Source organism: Coturnix japonica, chromosome Z (assembly GCF_001577835.2).
Source record: "Coturnix japonica isolate 7356 chromosome Z, Coturnix japonica 2.1, whole genome shotgun sequence".
NCBI lineage: Eukaryota > Metazoa > Chordata > Aves > Galliformes > Phasianidae > Coturnix > Coturnix japonica.
In genome coordinates, this window is record NC_029547.1 from 30,668,585 (window position 1) to 30,695,264 (window position 26,680).

Below are 26,680 nucleotides of genomic sequence, written 5' to 3' on the forward strand. Positions count from 1 at the left end.
TTCTTCTGTCTTGGAGAAAAATGAGCCATTCAACAACTGCCATTCAAACATGCTTTCAATGAATTGAGAATCAGTTATGCAGTTCTGAGCAAGACACTACATACCTAGCTGACTGACTTCTGCCTGCCCTCTTAGTAATCTGCAGTGTTAAGCTTTAAGTGTTTTGTTTCTGGTAATCACGGTGCCATCTGAACTTTACTCCTTGATAATACTTAATTTACAACTTTTATTTTTTTAAAAAAAATTTTGAAGGTTATAGAAGCTGTTTTCTCCAAAAAAATCAGAGTGGCTCACAAGAAACTGAAAACTAAGAGCTGCCCAAGAGAAAATATGCTTGGCAAGGAAACACAGAAAACCCAAAGTAAGCCCTGTGGGCAAAAGAACTTGAAAAAACTTCGGTTAGCCCAATATTTACCCAAAAAGTGGTTGGAAAACAAAAAGCCCATCTTGCAGTGGTTCTGACACTTGAGTGAGTGAGCACTTGATTCTGAACAAAAAAGGAAAAAGACTGATAGGCCTTGTAAGTTTTAGTTAAAGAATAAAGCATGGATTTCCACGAAAGCACAATATATACAGGGCAAACATACAACAGTACGCCTAGTGCTTCATTCCTTGCTATGCAAATGCACAACCTCGGCAACAGATGTTTTTAGATGACTGGAATTCCCAGCAGTAATTGCTATTTACTGTGATAAGGAAGCAAAGAGGTATGTAACACGTGTACTTTCCCATCAGAGGGAAAGTCTCCCACCTACTCTTCTGAAGGTACAGAAATGAAAGGCAGTTTGTGATTTGTCTTATATATGACTCAGGAGAAACAGATGAATACAGTTTGCTGAGAAGAAAACATTACATCAACGGGTTTTTCTCCCACGTAAGGTAACCTAGCAGGAACACTGGGTATCAAAACCTGCTGTTTTGTCATAGACAGCTCACAGCACTAATGACATTTTTATGACTGCAAAAATGGGGTTTCAGCAAGAAAGGGTTTTGTTTATCATCTGCTATAAAACAAATGCTTAAAGCCAGCTATCAGCCAGAGTTCACTTCAGCTCTTGCTTTTTCACCTGCAGTAATGCTGCCAGAAACACATTAGAAATTCAGTGACAGTCACCTCCAGAAAAGCAGCAGGACAGATACAGATCATACACAGACCTTTGTGTAAACAAAATGTCTGCCTGAGGTACTAATGTATTTTCATAAACTTAAAAGCAAGTTGACAATTGAGGAATATAAATAGATAAAAGAAATGTGATTTTAATTAGCCAAAAGGCTGGCTTTTTAATGCTTCCATATCTAAAGGACGAAACAAAAGCTGATTAAAAACATTATCAGTCGGACAACCTTACAAATGCAGGGAAAAAAGCCAAGGCAAGAACTAAGTAGTTTAATACATTGTGTATAATGAATCTCAGCTGATTCACAGAAAAATTCCTTTGGCAAGCTCATTGAGAATAAGATTGCAGTTCTTTTCTGAGGTCTGAGTAAACTGCAATTATTAGCCAGAAAGCCAAAATGCAAACTTAACGTCAACTTAACTTATAACCACATTCTTCCCCAGTCACACTTCCAAAGGAAATACTGTATGCTCTTTAAACCTGCTTCTAATACAGGAATATCATGACTCTTTGAAGAGGTCCACATACACACATCCTTGCACTTTCCACCAGAAGCCACATCAGCCTGAGTGGGGCTCTGGGCAGCACACATGCACATTGCAACATAACCCTGCAAGAGGACAGCTTCAAGAAGAGAAACCCTTTTGGGTTTAGCATAAGAATTGACTGGTGCATATCTAGCACTTCAGAATATTCTTTGTGCCCTTTTCTCACATAGATACGCATCTTCTCTCCCCTTTTATTCTGCCCTTACAGTCATATTTCCAAACACCTGTGGAAAAGCCTCTAAAGAAAAACAGTGGCCAATTCAGCATATGAAAGTCAGCAGAAAAGCGATAATGAGATGCCATCAGCCTGTTTCTGTTGGCTCCTTCATTTCACACGTTCTTTTTATTTATATTTTTATTTTTCCTTTCTGGGTACCTTGTTGTCTGCTGTTTTGAGACGGTGTAAAACTGGAACTGGAACTGGAGCTGGAACTGGCAGGACTGGGCTGTTCAGACTTAAAAAGAAAATAAATAAATAAATAAATAAATAAATAACATTATAACGAACCTTTTTATTATTATTATTTTTGCCTAAAACACTTACTGTTAGCTACTGCTTCAGGCATACTTTGAAGAAAATAGAACTCCAGAACAGAACAATACTTTCAGATCGTTGCTTCAGGAGTCAACAAGGCAAACAATACAAAAGCAGCTAAGCACTCAACATACATAACACACAGTGCTTTAGCAAAGTGTAAATCTCAACAAGAAGCTACCATGTTTGAGTGGCTCATGTAAGCTTAAATGAGTTCATAACAGAATGCATGGACCCAAGATTATTTAGCCCTTGCCATACTGCAGTTGCAACATTTTCCAAATAAATAATGCTTTAGTGGAACATGAAAAGAGAGAAAGACCTGAGCAGATCAAGCAGAAAGCTTCAAGCAGTTTACTCTCAACTTCCTTAGAAAGTAAACCTTAAGATGAGCAGTTAAACTTTTCTGCTGTTAATTTATTTCCTCTTATGCCAATATTTTCCTTGCATAGTAAAGTCCTGTAAACTGCAACAGTGATCAAACTAGAAAGACTGCTTTATTACACAGGAAAATTATTTTACCTCATTGAAAACTAGATATTTATATCTCTTTAGAATACAGTCATTAACATAACTTTATATGACTTTACAAGCAGTTACATAAATATTTTGCCAGTGCTGTTTAAACTATATTCTTGTCCAAAATTCATTAAAATTTCTTAAGCAAATTAATCAATATATAATTCTATATAATTTTTCCATGGCTTAAGAGCATTGTTCTGATAATTTTTGCCTCCTGTCAGTATACTGCGTGCCTCCATACACTTCTTTTGTGGTATGTCAGGTTTTAGGTATGTACATGCACACACAGCTATATAAGAGATACCAAATCTGGTATGTGGGTATCAGGAATGCTAACAGAACACAAAACAGGAAATGTCCACACAGAAAGAATGGTGAAACTGGAGGCAACAATAATAGAAAAATCTACTAAAGAAAACAAAACCTACTTAATCTTCAAATTTTATACAGTTGCATTGCTGTGAATTGTTATCCAGGTAAATCAAGCATTTCTATCTCTCCTTGTCTATACAATAACCCTTGTGATTCCTCTAGAATGAAATCCTTGTATAAAATAACAGCAGTATGCAGTTGCAGTTGTCTTTTCTCCATAAAACAATCCATTGTTGGCTTTCATAAGGAGCAGGAAGATTTACAGCACCTTACTGCCTTTTCTCACACTGAAAGATGCCTCTCTGGGCAGCAGAATGTTTAAGAAAAACACCATTGAGATCTACTGCCTTGTAATGTACACAGCTTTCACAAAAACACAGTCAAAATACAAATTGTAGACAAAGACTCGTAGAAATGTTAAGGTTAGAAAGACCACTAATATCATCCAGTCTAACCACCAGCCATGGCTGAATTGGGTATATATCATTTGTATACACAGGAACCAACCCTCTGCTGAGAAACACAACCCAAACAACTATAAAATCCCTTTCTGACTAACAAGTGTGATTCTAACGCTGTTGTCACGATGGGACCACTTTGGAGGACATGGAAGTATCACTTGACACTACATTAAAAAAAAGTAATTTTCTGAAGCAAATTTTCTTCTTACCACTGGAATTTTCCACAAAATCATTTATTTCCTCCTGCCTGGATTTCTGAATTTAGCTGTAAAATAAGTCTGATGACATGATACAGACTGCACTGATGAAAAACAGGAGTTAAAGCAAACTTATTACAATTCTGAAAGCTAATCTCAGTCTTCTAGCTGCAGGTAACCCATACACATCTGGTTTGTTCATAGCAAAATTATAGGCTGACAGCCAGAAAGGTTTCCATTAACTGCATTTTTCCCTTTGTTAGTATTCACACGAACAGTAGCATATATAAAATCCATTCATTTTTTTAAACAAAATTCCAAACACTAATATTATCAACTTAAAATGCTAGGAGAATTTCTAAAACCATAGGGAAAAAAAAAATGCACCAACACAGATACGTTTTCTTGTCAACTTCACCACTTTCATTTTGAACTAGCTTACTAAAAAGGGAAAAGGCCTGATCAAGAAATACCTGCAAATGCTTTCCCCCAGCATTATCTTTATATAGATAAATGTATAGCATTATTATTATATTGTGTGCCTCTGGTGGCGCAGTGGTTAAAAACGCCACTTTGCAACACTGGAGGCCCGGGTTCAAATCCCCCCCGTGGTGCAAGTGGTAGAAGTGCTGCTCTGCTACACAGAGGCTCGAATCCCGGGGGTTGGACTCGATGATCTCTAAGGTCCCTTCCAACCCGCACAAAACTGTGAGACTGTGTGATACTGTGATCTGAAGAAAAAGGATCACAAGCAGGAATGGTTAAGTTGTTGTATAAATACAACACTGGTATAATACCATCCTGATAAAATTTCCCCCTTACTTCAATGAGATCACTTTGAGAGGCCAAACCATGCAAACTACCAATGAAACACACATCATCCCTTCTCTTTTGAAAGGGATTCTTAATGCCACTTGAAGCCATTATTTTCTTAAGCTGCTCCTCCTGAAAATTTACTCCAAGACATTCGGGTTAACATACGTGTGTTACAAGTGTTAACTGCTGGAAAAGAAACTTTCTTCTGCTATAAGAAAATGAGAATGCGATTGCACCTGAAGGATAGTGCAGACAGCTGACTTGAACATGAGAATTAACATCATTAAAAGAAAAGACCTGCCTTTTAGAAGGGACGAAAAATGTTCCTTCCATATATAAATATGGATTAGTCCCTATAGCACTGACACTTCTTGTTACAAGAGGGTATCCTTTGTCACTTAACCAATGCTTTTTGGCAGCTTCACAGGATGCTATCCCAAGAGCTTAGGTATTTACAGCTTTATTCTCTTCAGTTTTCTGCTCTTACCCACTAGTTACTAATCACCAAGTAGATTTTTTTAATGGGTCTGAAATTAGCTAAAGGGTGTCCTTCAACAATAGAAACTCAAGACAGGACCAGCAAAGAGCTTCTGTCATACGTCCTTTTCCTGTTTTACTGGTTTTCTCTTCCTGCAGACAAGCTAATGAGAGCTCGGACCCAAACTGCTCATTAGTGCAATGACCTGATATAATTTATTGCACTCAGTTTATTCCCTTTTACTGCTCTCACACAGATGCACAGGAGACACTGGCTTCTTTATTAGGCCCGGCTGAGGGATTCTGTGTTTTGAAACTGGCAAGAAAAGGAACTTCTCTCTGGCTCAAGTTTTCCCTGAAAAGGTACTTTTTTTGGCCACCTCTAAATCTCCTGGCTTGGTTAGTTCAAAACATTTTTATTTGTTTCTACAAATACAATTTACTCTACGTTATTATACAATTTATTCTCAAACAAGAAACAATTTTCAGGTGAAGTCTCCTGTTTATGACATACCATATAAAAGTACTGTTTCTATAATATTTTGTGGTTACTTGGAATCATATAACAATATTAAAAATAAAGCCCACCATTTAAAGCTCTTTATTCACATTAAAATAATAGAAAACATCTGCACGTGGGTGACATGGGCTCTCTGTGCCTTCCTCTGACCGACTGCTAGAGGACCTTGCATACTACTTCATATTACAACATAAAACTAAAATCTGCAGTAAGATTCCACATCCCATCACCAGATCTACATATTTTCTGCTTTTACTCACAGTAGTCCTAGGACTGAGGTTTCCCTGAGCTGTATATACTGAAAGGTTAAAGCAGTCAGAGTGTTATTTGCATTCCCATTTTGTGCAAAGCTGTCTTCTCAGGAAACTGAAACACTACCCAAAGACATGGCTTCTTCTCTAATGGAGCTCCTACTTGCAACTCCTACTGCCTCACAGGGGCCTGCCATCAACCATCACAGCTGGGTAGTAACTGCTTTGGTCAGCCCGGACAGCTGCCATGCAGGAAGAAAGATGTTCTTAATTTTCTTTAATTGCCATATTCTCTGTATGCTGTGTTCTATTTTAAGTATCAGTGCTGAGAAGGACAGATGTTGATGCCGTCCCAGTTCACTACTTAGGAGGGTGAACAGGCACTTTGCTGTCACTTTTGGTGTAGTAAGAAGACAGTTCATTTACATTCTCCCAGATCCAAGGCCAGGTATAAGAGAAATCCATGTGTTCACATTAACAAAGAAACAGCTGGAGAACCACGTAACTACTTGTTAAACTCCTTTCATGTATGTTATTCAGCACTCTGGTACATTTCTGTACCATAAGAGAACAAGTCTTCTCAGCAGGTACACAGAGACACTGCAAATACAGTGCAGTTCCTCTCTTATTTTGTTTAGCTCAAACTCTATGCACTGCTTCCAACACAACCATACACTAAATATTCAGTGCTCAAAAATCCATGAAAGTCATACATATCAAGTCAATACACACCACCTAAACGTCTGGAGAAACTGCATTTCTTCTAAATTGCTGCTGCAGCATACCATCTTAGCTTACACACCATCTTCACTATTGTAGACCACAGGCTCCTAAATCCATGTCCCAAGAGCAGGAGGGAAAAAAAAACAACAAACCAACAGATTTTCCCAGAATTTCACAGCAGACTTAACAGAGTATCACTGCAGTGCTTTCCACATCATTGGTGTTGGCCCTGTCCATTTTCACAGCAAGTTTTATTATATTCAGTGTTTGCTCAAGCTTGATTCCTGGGATTTAAACGATTATGTTAAAATGTCAGCTTTCATCTCTGAGCATTCCAGTTTCAGTGAAAAGATTTAGGGGAAAAAATATACAAAAAGCTTTGTTATGCCCTAAAAAAATTCTCAAGTGCCCAGAACAAATAAAAGCCATGGAAACTCTTCTCATAGCTACGTAAATTTTAGCCAGTCTTGAGATACCAGAGCGAACACTGACTTTCACATGCCTCAATACTGTTGGCAGTGTGCTATATGCCCATTTTTCTCTACAAATAATTTTGAAGCATCTGTCAGTATGGCTCCTAAGCCCCTGCATTATGCTAATATTATTTGCATTTGTGTTGCACTTTCACAAAAGTTCATGTATATTATATTTACACACAGAGCTACACCATCTTGATTCCCTGAGAAAAAACCACAGGACAGATTGCTGTCTTTTCACTGGCCTTACACTAACCTTTAAAAGTATGTGCCAATTCTTCCCCAAAGAAAACAACCAAAAACTTGATGGTTCCACATTTAAAATGGGGGGAAAAAAAAATGAAAAAAGAGGAAAGGTCATAAAAGCCTCAGTTAGATCTAACTAGATGTAGTTCAGCAATTTTAGCTGGTAACTAACAGGTGTTGGATTTTATAGTAATTATATGGAACCATTTCTCTGGATCACAGCATAATAGATGTAAGCAGATACAGTAATTCAAATGTAATGAAGTCCATACCACAGAGACTTCACATGATCATGATAATACATTTATAGCATTTTTTCCACAATCATCTCAAACCTCCAAAACTGCCATTATACCATGACTTTGCCATCCCAGCCATTTACGCCAGAAAAAAAAACCTAAGATAATAAAATATTGGCACTGCGCACAACCCCTTAAAAACCTTACTAGCTGTAGGCTAATGGGAGAACAGAATTTTCTGGGGCTAAAATGCAGAAAAGAAGGCCCCAGTAAAAATAAATAAATGAATAAATAAAATGTGTTAATGCAAGTGATTGGGTTAATCTACATGATTAGTCTACACTTCAAGTGATGCAGTGCATATGGTCACTTACTGAAGCCTAAATCAGTAGCCTAATATAACATATGATGATATTCCCATGTTTCTACAATTGAAAAGAAATAAAAAAATAATGTAATACCCATGACTTTGCCTCAAAAATGTAAAATCTCCTGTTTTGCAAGACTGTAGTTGTAACCTGGATATTTAGCCATACCTTTGTAATTTCTATCCATTTCTAAATCCTTACTATTTTTGCAAGCAAGTGAACTCCAAACACATCACAGGAACAAAGCCTCAATATCGCAGCTTACTGCCATGATGGAATCATTGCCTGTTGATCTCACTGCCACTTTATCCTGCAATGATTCAACCCATCACATACAAAGCAGTTTGATAGCACTCAAACTTCTGCAAGTGAATTAAAAACATTTTTTCCTTTGTGACTACACCTAATGAAAACAGGCTCAGTACAATCTTCTGAGTTGTAAGGGACGCATAAATGTTATCTGTTGCACAGCCTGGCTGAACACATGGTAAATCTGAACCAAAGGACACTCTGCCAAGTTTCAAGTTGTCTTCAAATAGAAACGTTCAAAGATTTGACTTTTTTCCTTGGTCTCACTGCCCTAAATGCTGAGATTTTCTGAAGGGGCTCTGGGCAGGCTAGTCTAAAGACCAGGGAAAGCAGTCAGTCCAAATTTTGCAGTGGCTGTAGGTGCCCACAGCTGTGGTTGTTCTCTTCCTCCATCCCATGTGCTGACTATGGTGCCTTTACTTAACTCTAGATGGAAGATGGGGTTTGCCCTCTTCAAGACTGGCACTTACCCAGTACAGAAGCTGAACAATGCCATAGTACCACAGGCACTGTTGGCCATTCAGGCTTCTTGCCTTCTGTCTGTCTAGCACTTCTGCAAGGAGAACCGATCATCTTAAGCCACTATTTATCTCTGAGTACAATCTGGAGAGAAATATCTTGGACTGTACAATATTTTATCTGCTAACACCTGCCTGTGATTTCAGAAACTACATTGGTTAACAACAAGAAAACACCACATGGAGCTATCTTCAACTACTATTAATCTAAACTGTGTTATCTGAAAAAGATCTTTCTTTGGCTCCCAGCCCAGGTGAATAGCAGGAGTTTTCAGCTAACAAGTGCCTGGAGGTTTAACAAAACAAAAGGCATTTTCCAAATATTCTTGCACATTTGTAATAGTTAAATTGATAAATCTGACTCCAGATCTAAAGTGGCATTTTATGGATTTCTTTGAAAAGGTGCTCATGTTGCAGCTTTAAGACTGCTTTAAGACATGCAAGCAGTTAATTAAATACAACTCATAGTCTACATAACATCACCGTTATATATATATATTCATTGTTCTGTAACTTACTTACTAAGTTGTTTGTATTTTTCTAAAGGCAAATGGCTTGGCTAAAGTACTCTACTCCTAGAAATCAAAAGCACCTCAACTCTTGAACTGTCACAATTTGTTAGCATGGGTTTCTACTTGGGTTGTATTCCAATAGACTCAGGCATGCCAAAAAACTCCTACTACTAATCACAATGTTGTAACTGTAGGAAGAAAAAGAAAAAAGCTAATCACGTGCAAATTAATTGAGCTGAAGACAGAAATTCCTAAAGCAGAGCTGTATGCCTGTGCGCCTTCAAACTCTGCCTTCACACATGGTGAACTTCGAGAGGTTTTATTCAGATCACTGCTATTACAGACTATTGAAAAGATGAGCAACACTGATCAGCCCATCACTTATAAACAGTCTATTTGATCTTCTTGATGTCACTGTGTTGCTGCAAAGAGATCTTTGCAAACGGAGAGCACTGCACTATTTTTTCTCCATATCAAGCCTATGAGAATTGGTACAAAACCAAAAAAAGAAGCATCAAAGCATCCCTTCTGTGACCATTTCACCGTTCAGAATGGGTAGCCATCTTCCAAGGCCTGGAAAGACGCCTCCCTTGGATCCAAAGCTTTGTATTTCTCTAGTTCACATAGCTTACAGTTCACATAAAAATTATGAGAACATCACCTTATTTCATGGTCAGAGAGCAAAAAACAAGGTCATGTCTTCATTTTTGTTTTATTCTTTTAATCATACTGCTGCACTGTCCCTTACAGGAAGCAAACAGTGTACTTCAACTAAAGCAGTTGAAGTACTGAACTTAAAAGCAAGATCTTAAAAGTTTTCTACCTGAGCTGTGCTAGTATACCTACACGTCAATAGAAGTATAAATCCTTCATGTTTTTACTCCCTCTCCAGGTCTGGGGCCCCCAACACAGAAACAAGGTGGAGCTGTTGGAGAAGGTCCAGAGGAGGGCCACAAAAATGATCGTTGGGCTGAAGCACCTCTCCTATGAACACTGAAGGAACTGTGCTTGTTTAGCCCAGAAAAGAGAAAGCTGCGGGGAAACCTCATTGCAGCCTTTCAATATTTACAGGGACTTTATGAACAGGGATATCAACTTTTTACAAGAACAGACAGCAACATGACAAAGGGGAATGATTTTATACTAAAGGAGGGGAGATTTAGATTAGATGTCAGGGCAAGTTTGTTTGTTTTTTTTTTTAATTAAGTGGTGAGGTGATGGAATAGGCTGCTCAGAGAGGATGTGGATGCCCCACGACTGGATGTGTCCAAGGCCAGGTTTGATGGGGCTCTGGGTACTTTAATCTAGTGCTTGGCAACCTTGTTTGTGGCACATGGGTTGGGCCTTGATGATCCATGAGGTCCCTTCCAACCCAAGGCATTCTATGATTCTACGATCATAAGAAAAAGGACTGTCCAAAAAACAGAGACCCATGGAATCCCTCTACTGACTGCTCACCAGTCAGATATAACTCCATTTACTCTGACCCTCTGAGTCTGATCCATCATTCAACTGTTTGCCTGTTTTAGTATTGTTACACTGGATTTCTTCACCCGAAGGATACTGTAAGAAACTGCTTTACTGAAATTCAGAAAGATAATATCAACTGCCTTATCTTGGTCAACTAGGTGGGTAACCTCAAAGAAAGTAATTGACTACATTAAAAAAAGACTTCCCCCTTCCGGACCTGTGTTGGTTATGAACAATGACTGCATAGTCTTCCAAGTGTTTTTCAGCAACTCTCATAGTGACCTTCTCCACAGTTTCATCAGGCCCCAAAGTGAGACTGATGTAGGTACGAGGGTCTGCTTTCTTGAAAACAAAGACAATATCTGACAGCTCCCAGTCAAATGGGGATTTCTCCACATTCCCAAGATCACTGCAGAAAAATTAAGAAAAGTCTTGTGATGACATCAGTTAAGTAAATAAGACTGGAATGAATTTTATAACATGCTGTTGTGTCAGAGCATGCCACTGAAGAAGCATCTTCCCAGCTTCAGGCAACTAAAATGGGTAATATCACAGAGCATGAACAGACCATAAATAGCTACTGACATATAGCAGATCTATATAACATTGCAACTTTTCATTCTTTTTTCCATATTACCTTGTTTATAGCATATATCATTTGTTGATTTAGCTGTATTTTTTTTTCCCTCTGAAATACTTAGAAACCCACGAGCACAATAAAAGTTCCTATTTTTCCAACACACAATTACCTTTACTGCTTTATAACATTGCTCAAATGCTCCTTCGGTTCCTTGGTTAAAACTAACAAAACAAAGAAGGACTTTATGAAATCCTGTGGATATTAGTTAACCACACTGCCCAGTTCTCTCATAATGGTAACAGCAGTGTGAATCCACAGGTAACTTAGAGTACTTTTCCAGGTTTTCTAGATATGTTTTCCTATAAGCATATTGCTGACATTCTAAATATTGCCACTGACTAGACCCATAGTCATCTTGATTTACTGATAAGCAAGTTCTCAAAGCAATTTTTACCCATACAGTGATATGGACTATACTGTCCCTCCCACTGAAGACTCAATTGCTCCATGATCCAGGATGTCAATAGTAATATAAACCAGAGTCCATATTTGTAGATTCTTCTTCTCTCTGAGTGGAATTTAGTAGTTTACTTTCTCAGTAAGAGAGGTGTAAAAAACCAGAAAACTCTGAATCTGTTTTTCTGCTTTAGTACAGAATCAAGGCACCCCTCATGTCCTGCAGGGACAGCCATCCAGTTGGACGGCAAACAGCAGGACAGGAGGAGTTGTGCAATCTCTATGAAAAAAAACAAGAGCATGAACATTATACCATTGATAAAAGGCAGGAAGTTGCAAGACAAAGATGGCAACACACATCAACAATTAACAATTATTTTAAGCACCTATCTATATACTTTACAAATCAGTCATCTGCAAGCTGCTATGCAGCACACAAATCTGCAATGTCTGCATTTGGAAGATTCCAGTTACACTGCAGTCGTTTTTATTAATTCTTTCCTTTTTGAAGAATATTGAAGATCAGATGTAGAAATGTATATGCCTTTACATGAGCACCTATCTGAATAAATAAGAAGTCTAAAATCAAACTCAGTGCTGACTGTCTGGCTACATCAAGGGTAGGTGGTAAGTCTTAGGGTATTGCCATGACTCATAGTAAGCTAAATACTATTTTAAAGACCTTTAAATCTAATTTACACTAAGGCTATTAAGTTTGAATATTTTCAGGTTTAATGGAAACATCATAAACGCAACTTCAACAGTGCTGTAGAGAGGGGCCTATCATTTTACACACCTCCCAGACTGTATAGCCTTTGCATGCCTTAGCTGTACATGCATTAAAATACCAAGTTAGAAACACAACAGAGACGTGAGATCTCTCTCAGCCACGTGTTTCTATGAAGAACCTAATTGTTGCTACCTCCTCACAGCCTGTTCCAGAGAGCACAAGCACAGCTATGAATGGTAATGAAGGCACAGAAATATAATAAAACAAAAAAATTATTGAATAAGCTAAATTAGTGAGATTTTCTCTCCATCTTGTTTACTGCCTCAAGCCTTAAGCACAAATGAAGACACCAAACAGGCCTTCTCTTCCTATCCCTTTCCTTCTTCTTATCATCTATCTATAAAAGATGCTCCTAAAGCTGAACCCTGCCAGGAGAATGAGTTATATCCTAGTCATCAAAAGAATATTGTGCTTGAAACAGATGAGCAGGCATGGAAGGAACGTTTTCAGGAAAGCAAACTTCCACAGAAGAAACTTTCATGTTAAGTCCAATGACTTTGGATAGATTCTCCCCATTCAAGGAACACCTTCTCCAGTAAACCGGCATCATTTACAGAACTTTTTTAGCAGAAAAATAACAAACAACACTATTTTACTGTAGCCTTTTCTCAAATTCACTGGATTATCTAGTGCTTGAGCCTAAAATCTTAGCATGTGAAATACAAGTATTTAAACCAATTCCCTTCAATGTTCCCCCCCCCAAAAAAAATAATAATAAAAATAATAATTAAAAAATAAATAAATAAATAAAATAAAAAGATCAAGATCCAAAGAGCAATACTATTTGATACTATTTGTGAGCATCTCCGCTATGCTCATTGGTCATAACACTGACATTTATAAATGACATACACTTGATTAGGAAATACAATTTGATCACAACATACATGAGTTTAAACAGCCAGTGGTCAACCCCCTTCAGTCTGAACTATTTGCCAGTATAAAGGAGAAGTGAAAATACAAATACAGCACACAATCCCACAGACAAGGAATACTTTACACATATGAAAAGAAACAAAACACATCTTACTTCAGATTTAGAAGACACATTTTCTTCCATGTCAGAATCATTGGGGTCTACAATACCATCAAATGGTGGCAGAGTAGATGTCTTCTTTCCCAGTGTATCACTTTCAATTTTGACTCTCCCCATCTTGAGCTGAGACCTGTCTTTTGTTTGTTTTTTGTCAGCTGAACAAGTAAGAATAAGTGATGGAGCATTAGAAAAGCTTTTAAATAATGACTCTGACACACTTTTTTTTCTCTTTTTTGCAGAAGGTTCATCAGAATCCAGAATAGAGGGCCTTTTTGTAGGGGTCTTCTTTTCTTGCTGCTGTCCACCTGTAATGGTGAGGATGGGGGTGTTTTCAGATTTTGGCTCCTTGGACATGGACTTGGGTTCCTTGAAGGCCATCTTAGGAACCATTTTTTCATCTTTTAGTGGTTTATTTTCTTTGGGTTTCTTAGAGGATTCTTTGGAAGATTTGTTGTGTTCCCTGGAAGGTTCTTTGAAGGCACTTTTTTGTTCTTTCGAGTCTTTAGAAGTTTTTTCCTTGTGCTCCTTTGTTAACTTGTGGGGCTTCGAAAAACTGTTACTACTGCCGCTACTGCTATTTGTGTTCAGAATCTTAGTTGGGTCCTGCAAAAAGGAGATACAAAACTTTAAATAAAAAAAAGAAGAAGAAAAGGTAAACAACAGACACAGGATTCATGTCAGAAACTTTGAACTACACAGTGAAAAAAAGAAACAGTAAATGACCATCTAAGAACTGATAAACTATTACATAAAACTATTATTATTAGAGGGATCACAACAAAAGATCACCATATCACATACTATTAACAGAATTACTCCAGAACCAGTGTAAAACATGTCCTCTCACTGACATTTCAGGCAGAGCTTGAGTACCATACCATGATTCCCCCTTCAACTTTAGACAGAGCCTGTCCCTTATACTGACTGGCAACTGTGGATCCAGCCTGGCTATGTCATACATGATTTGACATGTAACATCTCAGTAGTAAATGTTGTTTAACAGAAAGCTTCTACTAAGAAGGTTCTCCTTCTTTGTATTTACTGTTGTCTATATTGAGCATTTCATTGACTTTTTAAATTCAACAGTTATACAATGAGACGGATTTCTGAGAGGGTGATAACTCAGAGGTCCTATAAGACAGAGAAAAAGAGAAACACTGAGCAGAAACATCAACTGACCATGTAAGCCTCAACAAAATAATCATCCCTAACTGACTGAAGAAATGTGGAAAGAGGAATGTCTCAAAAATAAAATACAGTGCATTATGGATTAATTCTAAAACCATCTCTGATGCTTGCTAAATATCAGGAGAGTCCATACCTAGTCACCAGAAAGTAAAAATGCTCTACCAGTAACCTACAATACAAACATGATGGAGAAAATAAACCTAGAAAATAAGAGTGAATGGAAACACTATCTTTTTTTCTTTTCCTCATTTAAGATTTCCTCATTTAAGATCCGTCTTAAATGTTGGGAGAAAAAAATAAATTTAAAAAATTGAAAACTAAATAATTGCAAAATAGTTTGAGGAAAAACTTTCACAGCATTATCTAAATTTTTTTATCACAAATACACAGAATGGGTCTGTGATGAGCAAGCCAAAACAAATACTTATTGGCTAGCTTACAGTGTGAAGCTCTTACTAGCAGCAAGTCAATTTTAAAATTTCCATATGATATATATATATACACTAATACATACACTAGCGTCTGCTAATATCCCATAGTAATGAAAGATAAATTACTTTGAAATACAAAATTGTAAATACAAATTATTACATTTCTAAGCAACAAACTGGATACTGGTGACTTCTGAACACATGAACGTGAGGCACTTCCTTGTTTCCCAGGCTGGTAATTAAAAACAGAAATCACATTTCCATCCCCTGAAACTCATAATAGTACAACAGGCAATTAGTACTCTATCGGGAAAAAGAGGAAAATACCTGTGCTTGTTTGAAAACTAGTAAAGCAATACTACACTTAGCACCAACTCTCACTTACATCCCTGTTTTGCATTATTGTGATGAGGCTAACAGGAATTTTACACTGAATAAATGTTTATACCTATATATATATATATACATATATATATATATACACACACACACACACACATATATATATATATATATATGTATGTATATATACATATATATACAACACTGGACTATGTCACAACCTAAAAAAGAATACCTAGAGAGACCTTTCTTCTCAAGTAATTTCCCAGGAAAAGCCTTAATGGCTCAAATATTTGCTATCCAACTAAGTCTCACCTTTGGCCCATGAGATGATTTCTTCTTCGCTTCAGAAAAAGACAGGGAGTTACTAGGAAGGTTGGGGAGATGAAGGCTCTGACCTGAAGAGAACGACGTGCCATCTGTCATAACCATAATCTGTTAAAAGAGGGAAAGCATGTTAAGTCAACTATTACCATCAATCTCACCTAAGTATCTAGGAAATCACTTTGGTATGAAAACAAAATTCACTCAGCAAACAGTATCCTTGTTTCATTTCAACAAGGAATGAGTTAGTGAAATCATTCAGCCATCCACTAGTGAATGAATGAATTATATCCTTCAATTTCTATACAATTTCAGTGCACCCTCAGAAAACTGCAGAACTTCTAATACAGTTTTTTACATGGTATAGTGTACTTAGGCTTCTTGTCCCGAGCAATATCTGGCAGAACACTTGTATGTTTGTCCTATCTGCTCAAGAAAGATCTGCAAGCTACTGATGTCCCATACCAAAATGTGTATGTGCGTATGTTTTTGCTCTCCACTAAAGCAGTGCAACAGAAGATCGTGTTGGCCAAAGGTGGCAAGGTTTTGGTGGCAGGTGTGACCTCAGAAACAAGACACCATATAGACAGTGAGTTCCAGTTAGCTGCAACAGCCTCACAGCAGAACACAGCTGAGTGCCAAAGCAAAGCTTTTTATGCCTCCAGGAAAATATTTAAGGCTGAGATGAAGAAAATCAAATGGTAAGAAACTGCAGCGCAAATACCACAGTCAGAGAAGAAGCAAGGGAAGAAAATGCTCCAGGTGCCAGAGCAGGTATTTACCTGCAGCCTGTGGAAAGAACCATTCCAGGGACATACATACATAGCCCAGATAAGACCACACACCAGTGCAGACGGATATACCTAGAAGGGCTGCAGCACGTTTAGAGCCCACACTAGAAACAGTTCTTGAATAACTGTGGACTTAACAGTAACAGAACCCAGACTGAATCAGGGCAAAAGCTTACAAGAGGAAGGAGCAGCAAAGAACTGCTAAGGACTGACCTCGTGGAGGAGGAGGAGAAGAAATTAGTATCAAGAATGATGGAGTAATGTTGATCATGGGAAGGAGGGAGGAAGGGATAGGCGTTACGATATTCAATTTCTAATTTCAAGGTTTTACTTTACCTAGGGTACAGTAAATTGGAAGGCTGGTGACCAAACATTTTTGCTGCAACAAGGTTCTAACTGCCAGTCTTGATATCAAGGGCTCCTAAGTTCAAACCAATAAACCCCTGGGACCTCAGATAATTCAGCCAGTTGTAGATTAGTGCCCTATGGTTAGCACATTCAGTGGCAAATCTAAGGTGTAGATGTGTACAGTCCACATTTTAACTCGCCAGTCAATACAAGTCAAGAGGGGCTACTATTTACTACGTACTGCTTTTTCAAGCCAGGATTTCAATTTCTTTGTTTATTCATTTATTTATTAAACATAACCTCAAAATAAATCTTTTTTTGCAATCAACACTGTTCAAAAGATGTGGTAGCCTAGAGAATATTACCTAGGTAATAACTATGAGGTTTGTTTTGGCCTGTAAATTGAGCATACGTCAAAAACTGCAACTAGAATCCTGGGGAGGCTAATGCAGGCAATCTAAGTCAAAACTTAGGTTACTTCCTCTTCCATAGGCTCACATACCAAAAAAATATTTTTAAGAACTATTCATGTATTCAGCAAATGTTGTTAAGTAACATCCCACACAGGGCACACAACAAATTTAGTACCCAGTTTCCCTTTTTCATTTCTCAGACTGGTAATCCAGAGCACAGAAGGCAACAGAAATACTAAGACCAACAAGGCAGAAAACAGTGGCATCCATCTTGTATTCACAGCAAAGTCAACTTCAATTAGCTATTGTGAGTGACAGTAAGAGAATTTTTTGGCATGTGAATACTATCTAACCTCAACTTACATAGGGTTTTGGCTGAATTCAGCACAGCTGAACACAAGGAGGGGCAGAAGTAACAAATAATCAGTGATAAGAAAAGCATAGCCCCATGTAAATATCTGTTGTGATTTAAGCCAGCAGGCAGCCAAGCATCCTACAGCTCAGTCTTGCACAGTGAGAGAATGGAAACAATGGAAACAGACAAACCAAAAAAAAGAGGTAGAAAGGTTGAGATAAAGACAGTTTAATAGGACAGAAATAAAAGGGAAAATAAATAAATAGGTAAGAATAATAAAGAAGTAACACACAGTGCAATTGTTCATCATTTGTTGACTGATGACTTGCCACCGTCCAAGCAGAGGAATCTTCCTTGGCCAACTCCCTCTGCTTATAGTTCAATATGATGCCATTTTGTGTGGGATATCTTTTTGGCCAGTGTGGGTTTTTGTCTCCTTCCAGCTTCCCACACCACCTTCCACATTTCCCCCTCCCCCCCGCCAACTCCCAGCTCCAGTCTCCTTGTTGGCATGACAGTATGAGAAACTGAAATGCCCTTAGCCCAGTGCTGCACTGCTCAGTGTGTTTTCTCCTAAATCCAAAATACAGCATCAAACCAGCCAGTATTAAGAAAATTACATATCCCAGCTGTAGCCAGAAGACCATAAGCCTGTACAACAGATGATAGAGAAAAAATCATTTTCTCTCTCTTCTCTAACAAAACCAATCAAGCATATTGTTAAAGAAGATTGTTATCCTTTGAACTTAATGCAGTGTTTTAAATCCACCAACTTCATTACAGAAAACACCACACGCATTAAAACCAATTAATCTTTCAGCAAAAGCAGATACAAGATTACTCATTATTACATAGTTTAAGCAAGTATTTTGTTGAAACAAGCAGTTCTGTTCACACACTCATGCAAGAAAATGATGCATAGGTATATATGCAGAAACAAAGTCAGGAAGATGAGGGTTTGTCCCACCTTATCTAATAAAAGCAAAGAAACAAAAAAATACTGCTAAGGATCTTTCTCCCATAGTTGAAAGCTGCCATTTTCTCCCTGAGGTACGGAATTCTGACTAAATAGAATAAATTGCACAAATTTTCTTTTTAAAGTTATGACACATTTCAGTTTTGAAATATTTCTATATTTTGTATATTTCTATTATTTGTACAATATACACTCTTAGAAAGCTGGCACTTAAAAAAAATTAGATGGACTTCTCAGATAACTCAGTTTCTAGACAAGTATAAATTAAAGTACTATTTGGATCATTAACAGTCTCAGCATGCAGATCATAAATTTAGAAACAGGATGACTCTCTGAAGAAAAATCTGCAGGTCTTGGACAGGTAACAGTACCTTCTGAAGTCAGGCAGCTACAGCAAATCTGTTCTAGTTCTACATATACAGTTCTTTGAAAACAAAACTTGGACATTCCAAATGGCAAGCCATAAAAATTTCAGATTATTATCTCCTGTACCTTGCTGTCTCATTATAAATCCCACAAAAAAAAAAATGGTAGTTGTAGATTCAGACTTTTATTTCATATGAATAATAACGTGTGATAAAACAGAACACCAGTTTGTCATTCCAGACCAGCTCTGTAAAGATGACAAAACACCAAGAAAGTCTTCTATAAGTTTCATTTCTTGGGTCCTATGATAAAATATACACCTCTACCTTCCAAACTGATGACTGTCAGAAGATTTGATCCTAAAACCTCCTAAATCAGAATCACTGGTATTCTCCCTCTCAAAGAATAATGTTAACAATTTTACAACTCTTCTAAAGTGTTTGATCTTGGTGAATAAAACATCAAAAAAGAGCAAAAAGCCTTCAGAAACATATTGTTAAGTGCATTTCCTCTTTGGCTTCTACAGTAGGTTATGGAATATCGTGTTCATGCATTAAACACAAGTACGTTAAGCCAAACCTACACAAAAAAAGCAAAAGATGAGAGCACGTAAGAGCAAAATAGCTACAACAAGAATGCAAGGTCATCAAAAGAAAAGTAAGAAGTCTCCATTACATCCACTCTATTTGGAGGGTTTTGTTTTGTTTTGGTTTTTTGTATTTTTACTCAGCTCCTGCTTTCTGCACTGTAAATCTCCTGCCAGTTTAGAATTGCAGAGAAGAGGTCTTATCCAAGGAGTTGGTTGCTGGTGCTGCCATGCTCTACAATCACTCTGGAGACATAAGTCAGCAATTAACTTCTCAACCATTACGCAAGTTATACTGCTCTGCTTTGTACAGGTCATCAGCTCAGTAGGATCAGACATCAGTAAGGGTGTTAGTGAAGCAAGGTGAGATGATAGCGGCAAGAGTCTAGCTTTGAATAAGTTTAAACAGGCATGTAATGACACCGTGAACTCATCAATACATAAGCATGAAGTTCTAGTTGTAGCCTTGCTATTGCTATTGTCTCAGAGATTTAGCTTCATATTGACTATACTCAAGCAGAGCAATGGTCTAGCTGAGTTCACAGTATGTCTTTGATGTGGTCAACAGGAACAGATGGAGGAAATATACAAATACAGGACAAACTGCTGTGTTATTCCTTTTCCTAACACTGTTCCAGTGTTATTCCCACCTCCTTTCAGGATTCCTTTCAGCAAATACCAGTTCATGGAATTCCTCCACCAGAGCCTGAATCCACACTGTTGTTTTTAACAAGCCTCATGCTAGTTCATTATACAAACTGTTATACCCTCATCTCATTGCTTTTATTCATTCACATTTATTGCCTGGATCTGAAACACATGGCAATCAGTTGCACTATTTAATCATGCATCTTAAAAAAAAAAAAAATAAAAAAATCCCAAAATCATAGAATGTTTTGGAGTGGAAGGGATATTTAAAGATCATCCAGTTTCGATTCCATTGCCACGAGTAGGGCTGCCACCCACCAAGGCTGCCCATGGTTCCATCCAACCTGGCTGTGAACATCTCCAAAGATGGTGCATCCACAGCTTCTCTAGTTCTGCTTACCAAGACATGGCTGAACATCACTCGGTATTGAGAAGTAGGAAATAACTGTTTTCTCTCTGTCCTTTCTACCACACATACTTTACTCCTGCCCAACTAACACAAGGGAAGTGACTGTTATTGGTGGTTGGTTTTGTGGATGCAGGAAAAGCAACAGCTGTTGTACATCTTGATTTTAAGCAAAGGTTTCTGCAAACTGCCACAGTCTTCTTACAGCCAGATCTATGAGATACAGACTGGATAAAAAGAAGATGAGATTTGTGGAGAATTATCTGGACTGCTGAACTCAAAGGGTCCTGTTGACGTGTGAAGGCCAGATGGAGGCCAGTGACTACTGGTATTCTTCTGGACTCAGTCAACATTTGATTCAAAACTGTCTAATGTTTTCATTAATGACCCACAGGGAATTCTCAGCAAGCTCAAAGATGATATACAGGTAACTCTTTTTCAGGGAGGCCCCTGAGCTCTTCAGAAGAGCATGAGAGTTAGAATGGAAGATCTTCAAGGGAAAGAACAAAAAATAGTAGAATAGCTATTTCCTAACACACATAGAAAGTCAGAGAGTGACACCAACTCCCAAGAAAATCAGTCTGAAATCTAGTACATATGGAGAGGTGATGATAGCTCCATGACAGAGGATGCTGGTGAAGACAAAGATAAAAAAGACAAGTAAGAGTAATGTTTCATGAAATAACCAATAGATATGACTGAGCAAAGAAAAGAGAAAACATGTCCATTGACGTTATTCCCCATCCTGCCCCACTGTCTGCTCCAGTGTCACCAAAGACAGTTAATGCAGTTAACGGTCAGCTCATTAATAATCCAAGTCAGAGGTAAAATGAGACACACTCCATCTCAGTGTCTCTGTGAAAGTACTGATCATTATTATTTATTTATTTTTACACTCTAACTGCGTGGTTTCCTACACCACCATTTAGTAAGCCATTCTATGCAAAAGTTTTAGCTTAGATTAGGAAGAGATAACTTCAAAATTAAGATCAACAAGTTCTCATCCTAATAATGTATCCATGAAAAAATTATCAAAACAAGGCAATACTAAGTCCTAATGTTGTATAAAAATATCACATTAACACTCTGCTGCTATTGTCTAGTACAGTAACTAACTCCCAGCACATAACAGCAAATGTACAAGAGGCATAGCAGTCTTTTACGCTTAGTGGCCTCATAGGCAGACATAGAAGACGGAATTATGTATCTATTCTTAAACCTTCTTCTTACCACTCCAGTGTTAGAGAAGAATTATATTGCTTTTGTCTATGTACAACTGTATGTTATGAAGCACTACATGCACAAGTATTCAAACTATCTGCTAGCAATACTTTCTGGCCACTAGTTCAAACAGCTTTGACTAGCCTGCAGATGTTGAGTTTGTAACTAACACTTTTGTCCACTAGTTGCTTTAAATAAAAGACAGCTTCCCAGGGAAAGACAAAGTATATCCTTCCCCCATCATCATCAACAACAACAATTACACATTGATTGTTCTCACTGTAAAAAAAGTTATAATCAAGACAAAACTTCTCCCATTGCAACTTGTCTTCTCCATGTGGCTCCTTCATGGAGAGAGAGACCTCTACACGTTGTAGCCACCTTTGACCAGGCTCCCAAGCATTCGCAGAAAGAAGACCTAAACTCTTCAGTCTTTCTTCATAGGACAGCTTCTCCAGCCTTTTGATCATCATAACCCTTAATCAGGCCCTCTCCAGTCTGCCCATGTCCTTTTGGAATGGTCTTTTAAAGGTCCCTTCCAACCTAAACCATTCTGTATTAAACTGTGTGCCATTTTCTGTGGACCCTTTTCCAGTAAACATGAAACCATAATGCCTGTACATAAACCTACTTACAACTGATTCTCAAGGTGCCCTGCAAAAACTGACTTGCCAAAGACAGCATTGTTATCTACCAACAAGATTAGTATCTTAGAGTACCCCACATAGCCAACAATAAAAACCTGCTTTCAGAACACTAAGCGTTGCTTCTCAGATCTCAGCATACAAAGCAAGAGAAACAGTCTCAAAGTCTATTACTGAAAATTTCTAAAAACAAACATCCTGCCCCCAATACACAGGAATCACAGTACATCATTCTATGCAGATACAGTGTTAGAAACTGTATAAACTGCCACAGTTGTTCCACATTAAGACTATGTTAAGGCACATCAGAGCTCCTGTAGGGGAATGGAGCACTACCAAAAAGCTTGTCTGTCTTCTGCTTTTTATTTTCCTTAATGCAGGGAGACCATCAATGCTGGAATAATCCTGTTTCCATAGGGTCCACACCTAGCTACCTGTGGTTTCATTTAATGAGCTGGTAATTTACCAACATGCCCACAAAGCAGCCTCTGATCAGGTAGAAAAATTTCTCCACAATGAGCTGCTGAAAAATTTAAGTAGCACTTTTAGTCAAATCTGAGATCATCTATTAGGATTCCAAGCAAAATGACCCATTACTACTGCATTTCTGCAGCTCTAAAGATGCAATTATACTTGTCTGGCATATGGAATAAACACATTTCTTTGTGTGGTCCTGGGCTGCTGCCACCCCACATCATTTTACAGTGAAGAATAAATTCATTCAGTACATTACTAAGAATAACAACAAAAACAATTGCTCTGAACAATTTCTATTCAAGAAAGTAATAATACCTCTAACAGAAACCCACAGCCTAAAGGACAGAAAACCTCTTTGAATTCTTTTAAGTTATCTGCCTGAAACTAAAGTAGTATATCATTTAAAGAAAATTCCATTATCTAGTTACAAAAAGTACAAGCTTAAAGATATAATGGTGCTTGAGGGCAGGGATTATCTAAAGTTGGCTCCAGGTAAAAGCCAACTACTCTGACACAGAAGGGTTGAAAGGAAAAAGGGAGCAGAAAGAAGAGGGAGATCCTCATGATTTCATCATGCATTAAAACATGCATTATGCAGGTTTATGAAGCAACTTGAAATATATTTCTCAAATTTTATACAGTGAAAACACAAAGCTTCCAGAAATAAAACGGAAAGCAGTGCTCTTTTTCTTAAATCTCAAAACCAAACCTTCTACTCTGATAGTTTTTTTTCCCTAAAATTTCATCCATCTCAATTTTTTTCCTTCTCCTTGACCTGCTAATAGATCAACTGTCTTTAAAGAGAGTTACCTTGATGAAGGAGCACAGCCACATGTATTTCCAAAATAATTTTAAAGAAAACAGAAAATAGCAACATCATTGTTGCTAAGAGGAATCATTGCTACCCTAAACATGACCTCTTCCCTGCATGCCCTGATTCTGAAACCTCAAACCATATCAATACTAACCACGCAAGTTCGCAGTAATGTTATGAACTTTCCTTTTATGAGTGGAAATCCAAGCCAGTAATATTGTCTGTGTACTACATTTGAAGGAGTAAGTGACTGATTTTGCTTCTCCTACCAAAAAGGCAATAGCATTTCACAGTACAAACATTATTTGCAGCAGAGAAAAAGAGGTACATTAAACTGCTGTCTTAACTTGAATTGACAATAGTTCCACAGCCTTTTCCTGTGATTCTGCAAGATTCAAAAACTGCATAACGCTGAAGCAATGCTTGAATAAGCTTAAGCTTTTCAGAGAAAAAATCTAATTTAAATTCAGTATCTTCAAAATTAGTTTCTACTATCTGAATAAGATTAGGTAGCATTTTCATATTTTTGTTCTGAAAATGAAAGATGTGCAATCCAAAACAGCAATAGAATGAGCACTACTAACAACATCAAATATATCAGATAAGTCATGCTTTGTTTATAAACAGGTTTAGTGGGTTTCAACATACAAAATCTACTTAATACTGAAGGTTATCATTAACTGAGTATAACTTCCCTGTTAGTATCATCTCTCTTCCCATATTCCTAAAGAAAAATAGCAAAGCTGCCTCTTTCCACTTAAATTTCCAGGTTTTAAAAGCTGAAACTAAGCAGAAATGATAATTGACTAATATAGGAAGGAATGTCTATACAATGATCAATGCTTCACAGCATTTAATTGATGAAAACTTCAATCCTAATGTATTTAGTCATGTATAATTTTGCACAGTATCCAGAGCAAGAGTTCTGTAAGAGAGCGCACGCAGAATTTGCTTGGTGAAAATTCAAATAACCACCAGAGTCATCACTTGTACATAATATGCCTTCTAGGATTTCAAACAGGTTAAACTGTGACATACATTGCTAGTTTAAATTAGTCATGTTCACATGCATATTAGTTTCTCATCATTAATTACTACACTGGGGAAGCTGAGGAAAAAAATTACAAGTTTGCTGTGAAAATAACACCTCATAAAAGATATATAATTTACAATTTACAGAAAGAGACAGTGTAAATAATTACACAGAATATTTTGTCTGAATTTGCTCAGTGTACTCTTTTGTCTCCATAAATATTTGTTTGTATTTACAAAAGCAAGGTCAGCTAATAGTAGGTTAATAGTAGAAATAATTATTTCTGAAGAGCTTGGTAAAGTACTTGCAAATTAGACAGGAGCTTAATAAGACTGAACCAAAGGTTTCTATTTATCTGCCTGACCACAGTAATAGTGTCTCTAAAGCCAAATCAAATCATTCTCTCTGCAAGAGTCAAAAAGTATTTCTTATACTGGAAGAGAAAAAACAGCAGTTTGGTGACCTCCTATGACTGAACACTGAGGTTACTTTCATGCTTCAGTTCTCATGATAGCAAATGTAACACTAAGATAGAAATACTCCATTGAGTTAAACTTAATGACTGGGACCACTCAAAATATATTGTTCGCCTTAGCTGAAGTGACACAGAAGCTTTGCAAAGCTATGTAAAGTTTGTTTTCTTATTTGTTTAATTATTTTCAATACCTAAACGTTACTCTTACACTCCCAATCAACTGTAGGAGAACCAGTCAGACCTCTATGCTTAGAAAAGAGGGCATACATATGGAGAAGGTGGGGAAGGGAACCATGAGAAGACACTTGTGATGTGTCTGCAGTTTCATATTTTTTTTCCTTCAAAAAAACAGGTTATTAGTCTGAAAGATAGCTGCTAGAGCAAATGTTCTTCTCTCTCTTACTAGTTTACATTTGAGACACAGCCTGACTGAAGAGCAACGTCATGAACCTTCAAGAGACAGCTCAAGAAAACTCCAGAGCAAGAGACAGACAAGTCTATTCTGAATAAGAACATCTCAGAGAAAGTCTGGGTTCATCTACTGAATGAAGCCAAGTACTACCAATTGTGAATTCAAACTACAGATGTTTTCCTAACCTCTACTGCCTTCAAGCATACGCTTTGGTTTACGTATAAACAATGTGACAGTTGCTTACTATTTTACAATAAAGCCTGCACTGTTCCCTGGGGAAGGGTATAGCGCCTGTTACATAAGTAAGTTTATGTAAATGAAAAATACCATGTTTAGTAGTTGACTTCAGTTGAACTATATGTCCCATGACTATTCCCTGGAGAGCAATAACAAGAGGTGCAGCGTGAAGTGCACAGAAATAAAGCACTTTACACTGTGAATTACAAGCATAGCAACAATGACCTCCACCTTCACGTGCTCTTCCTAAAGCTACCACTCAACATTTTACATTAATACAGTACCTAATTCTTTTTGAAGAATATGAACTTGATTTTGTCTGCCTTGTTGTCAATCAAAGAATTTCAGTGACTAGAGTTATTAACTACTGACTTCAGTAAATGCAAAACCCACCTCTTGTATATTGTTTTACTCTAAGTGTCTTTAGCCCAACAACTGCAGTTACAACCTAGTGTTTCATGGATTAATTCAGTGGTCTATTCCAACTACACTTGGAAGTGAGAACCAGCTTTCCATGACATCAACAAAAGCCAAAGAAAAACAATGATCATATTTCAGTTTAACAGAAGTATTATGGGCCTTTCAACATTGGACGATTTAAGAGCCCTTCATAAAGACAAAGTTATTAAATCATCTCTCCTGAGTTGGCTGGA

The 26,680-nt window shown here is 37.5% G+C and overlaps 1 protein-coding gene across 5 annotated transcripts in view; it reads right to left on the reverse strand.

Annotated features, from left to right (window-relative positions):
- The window catches only part of MLLT3 (MLLT3 super elongation complex subunit), a 108,215-nt gene that overhangs the window by 17,384 nt on the left and 64,151 nt on the right, over window positions 1-26,680 (reverse strand). For all 5 annotated transcript variants that reach the window (XM_015849093.2, XM_015849094.2, XM_015849095.2 and 2 more), the window contains 3 exons: window positions 15,817-15,936; window positions 13,535-14,143; window positions 2,043-2,121 (listed from right to left, as the gene is read on the reverse strand). In XM_015849093.2, coding sequence (XP_015704579.1) covers window positions 2,043-2,121; window positions 13,535-14,143; window positions 15,817-15,936 — 808 coding nt within the window. The remainder of the gene's footprint in view (window positions 1-2,042; window positions 2,122-13,534; window positions 14,144-15,816; window positions 15,937-26,680) is intronic.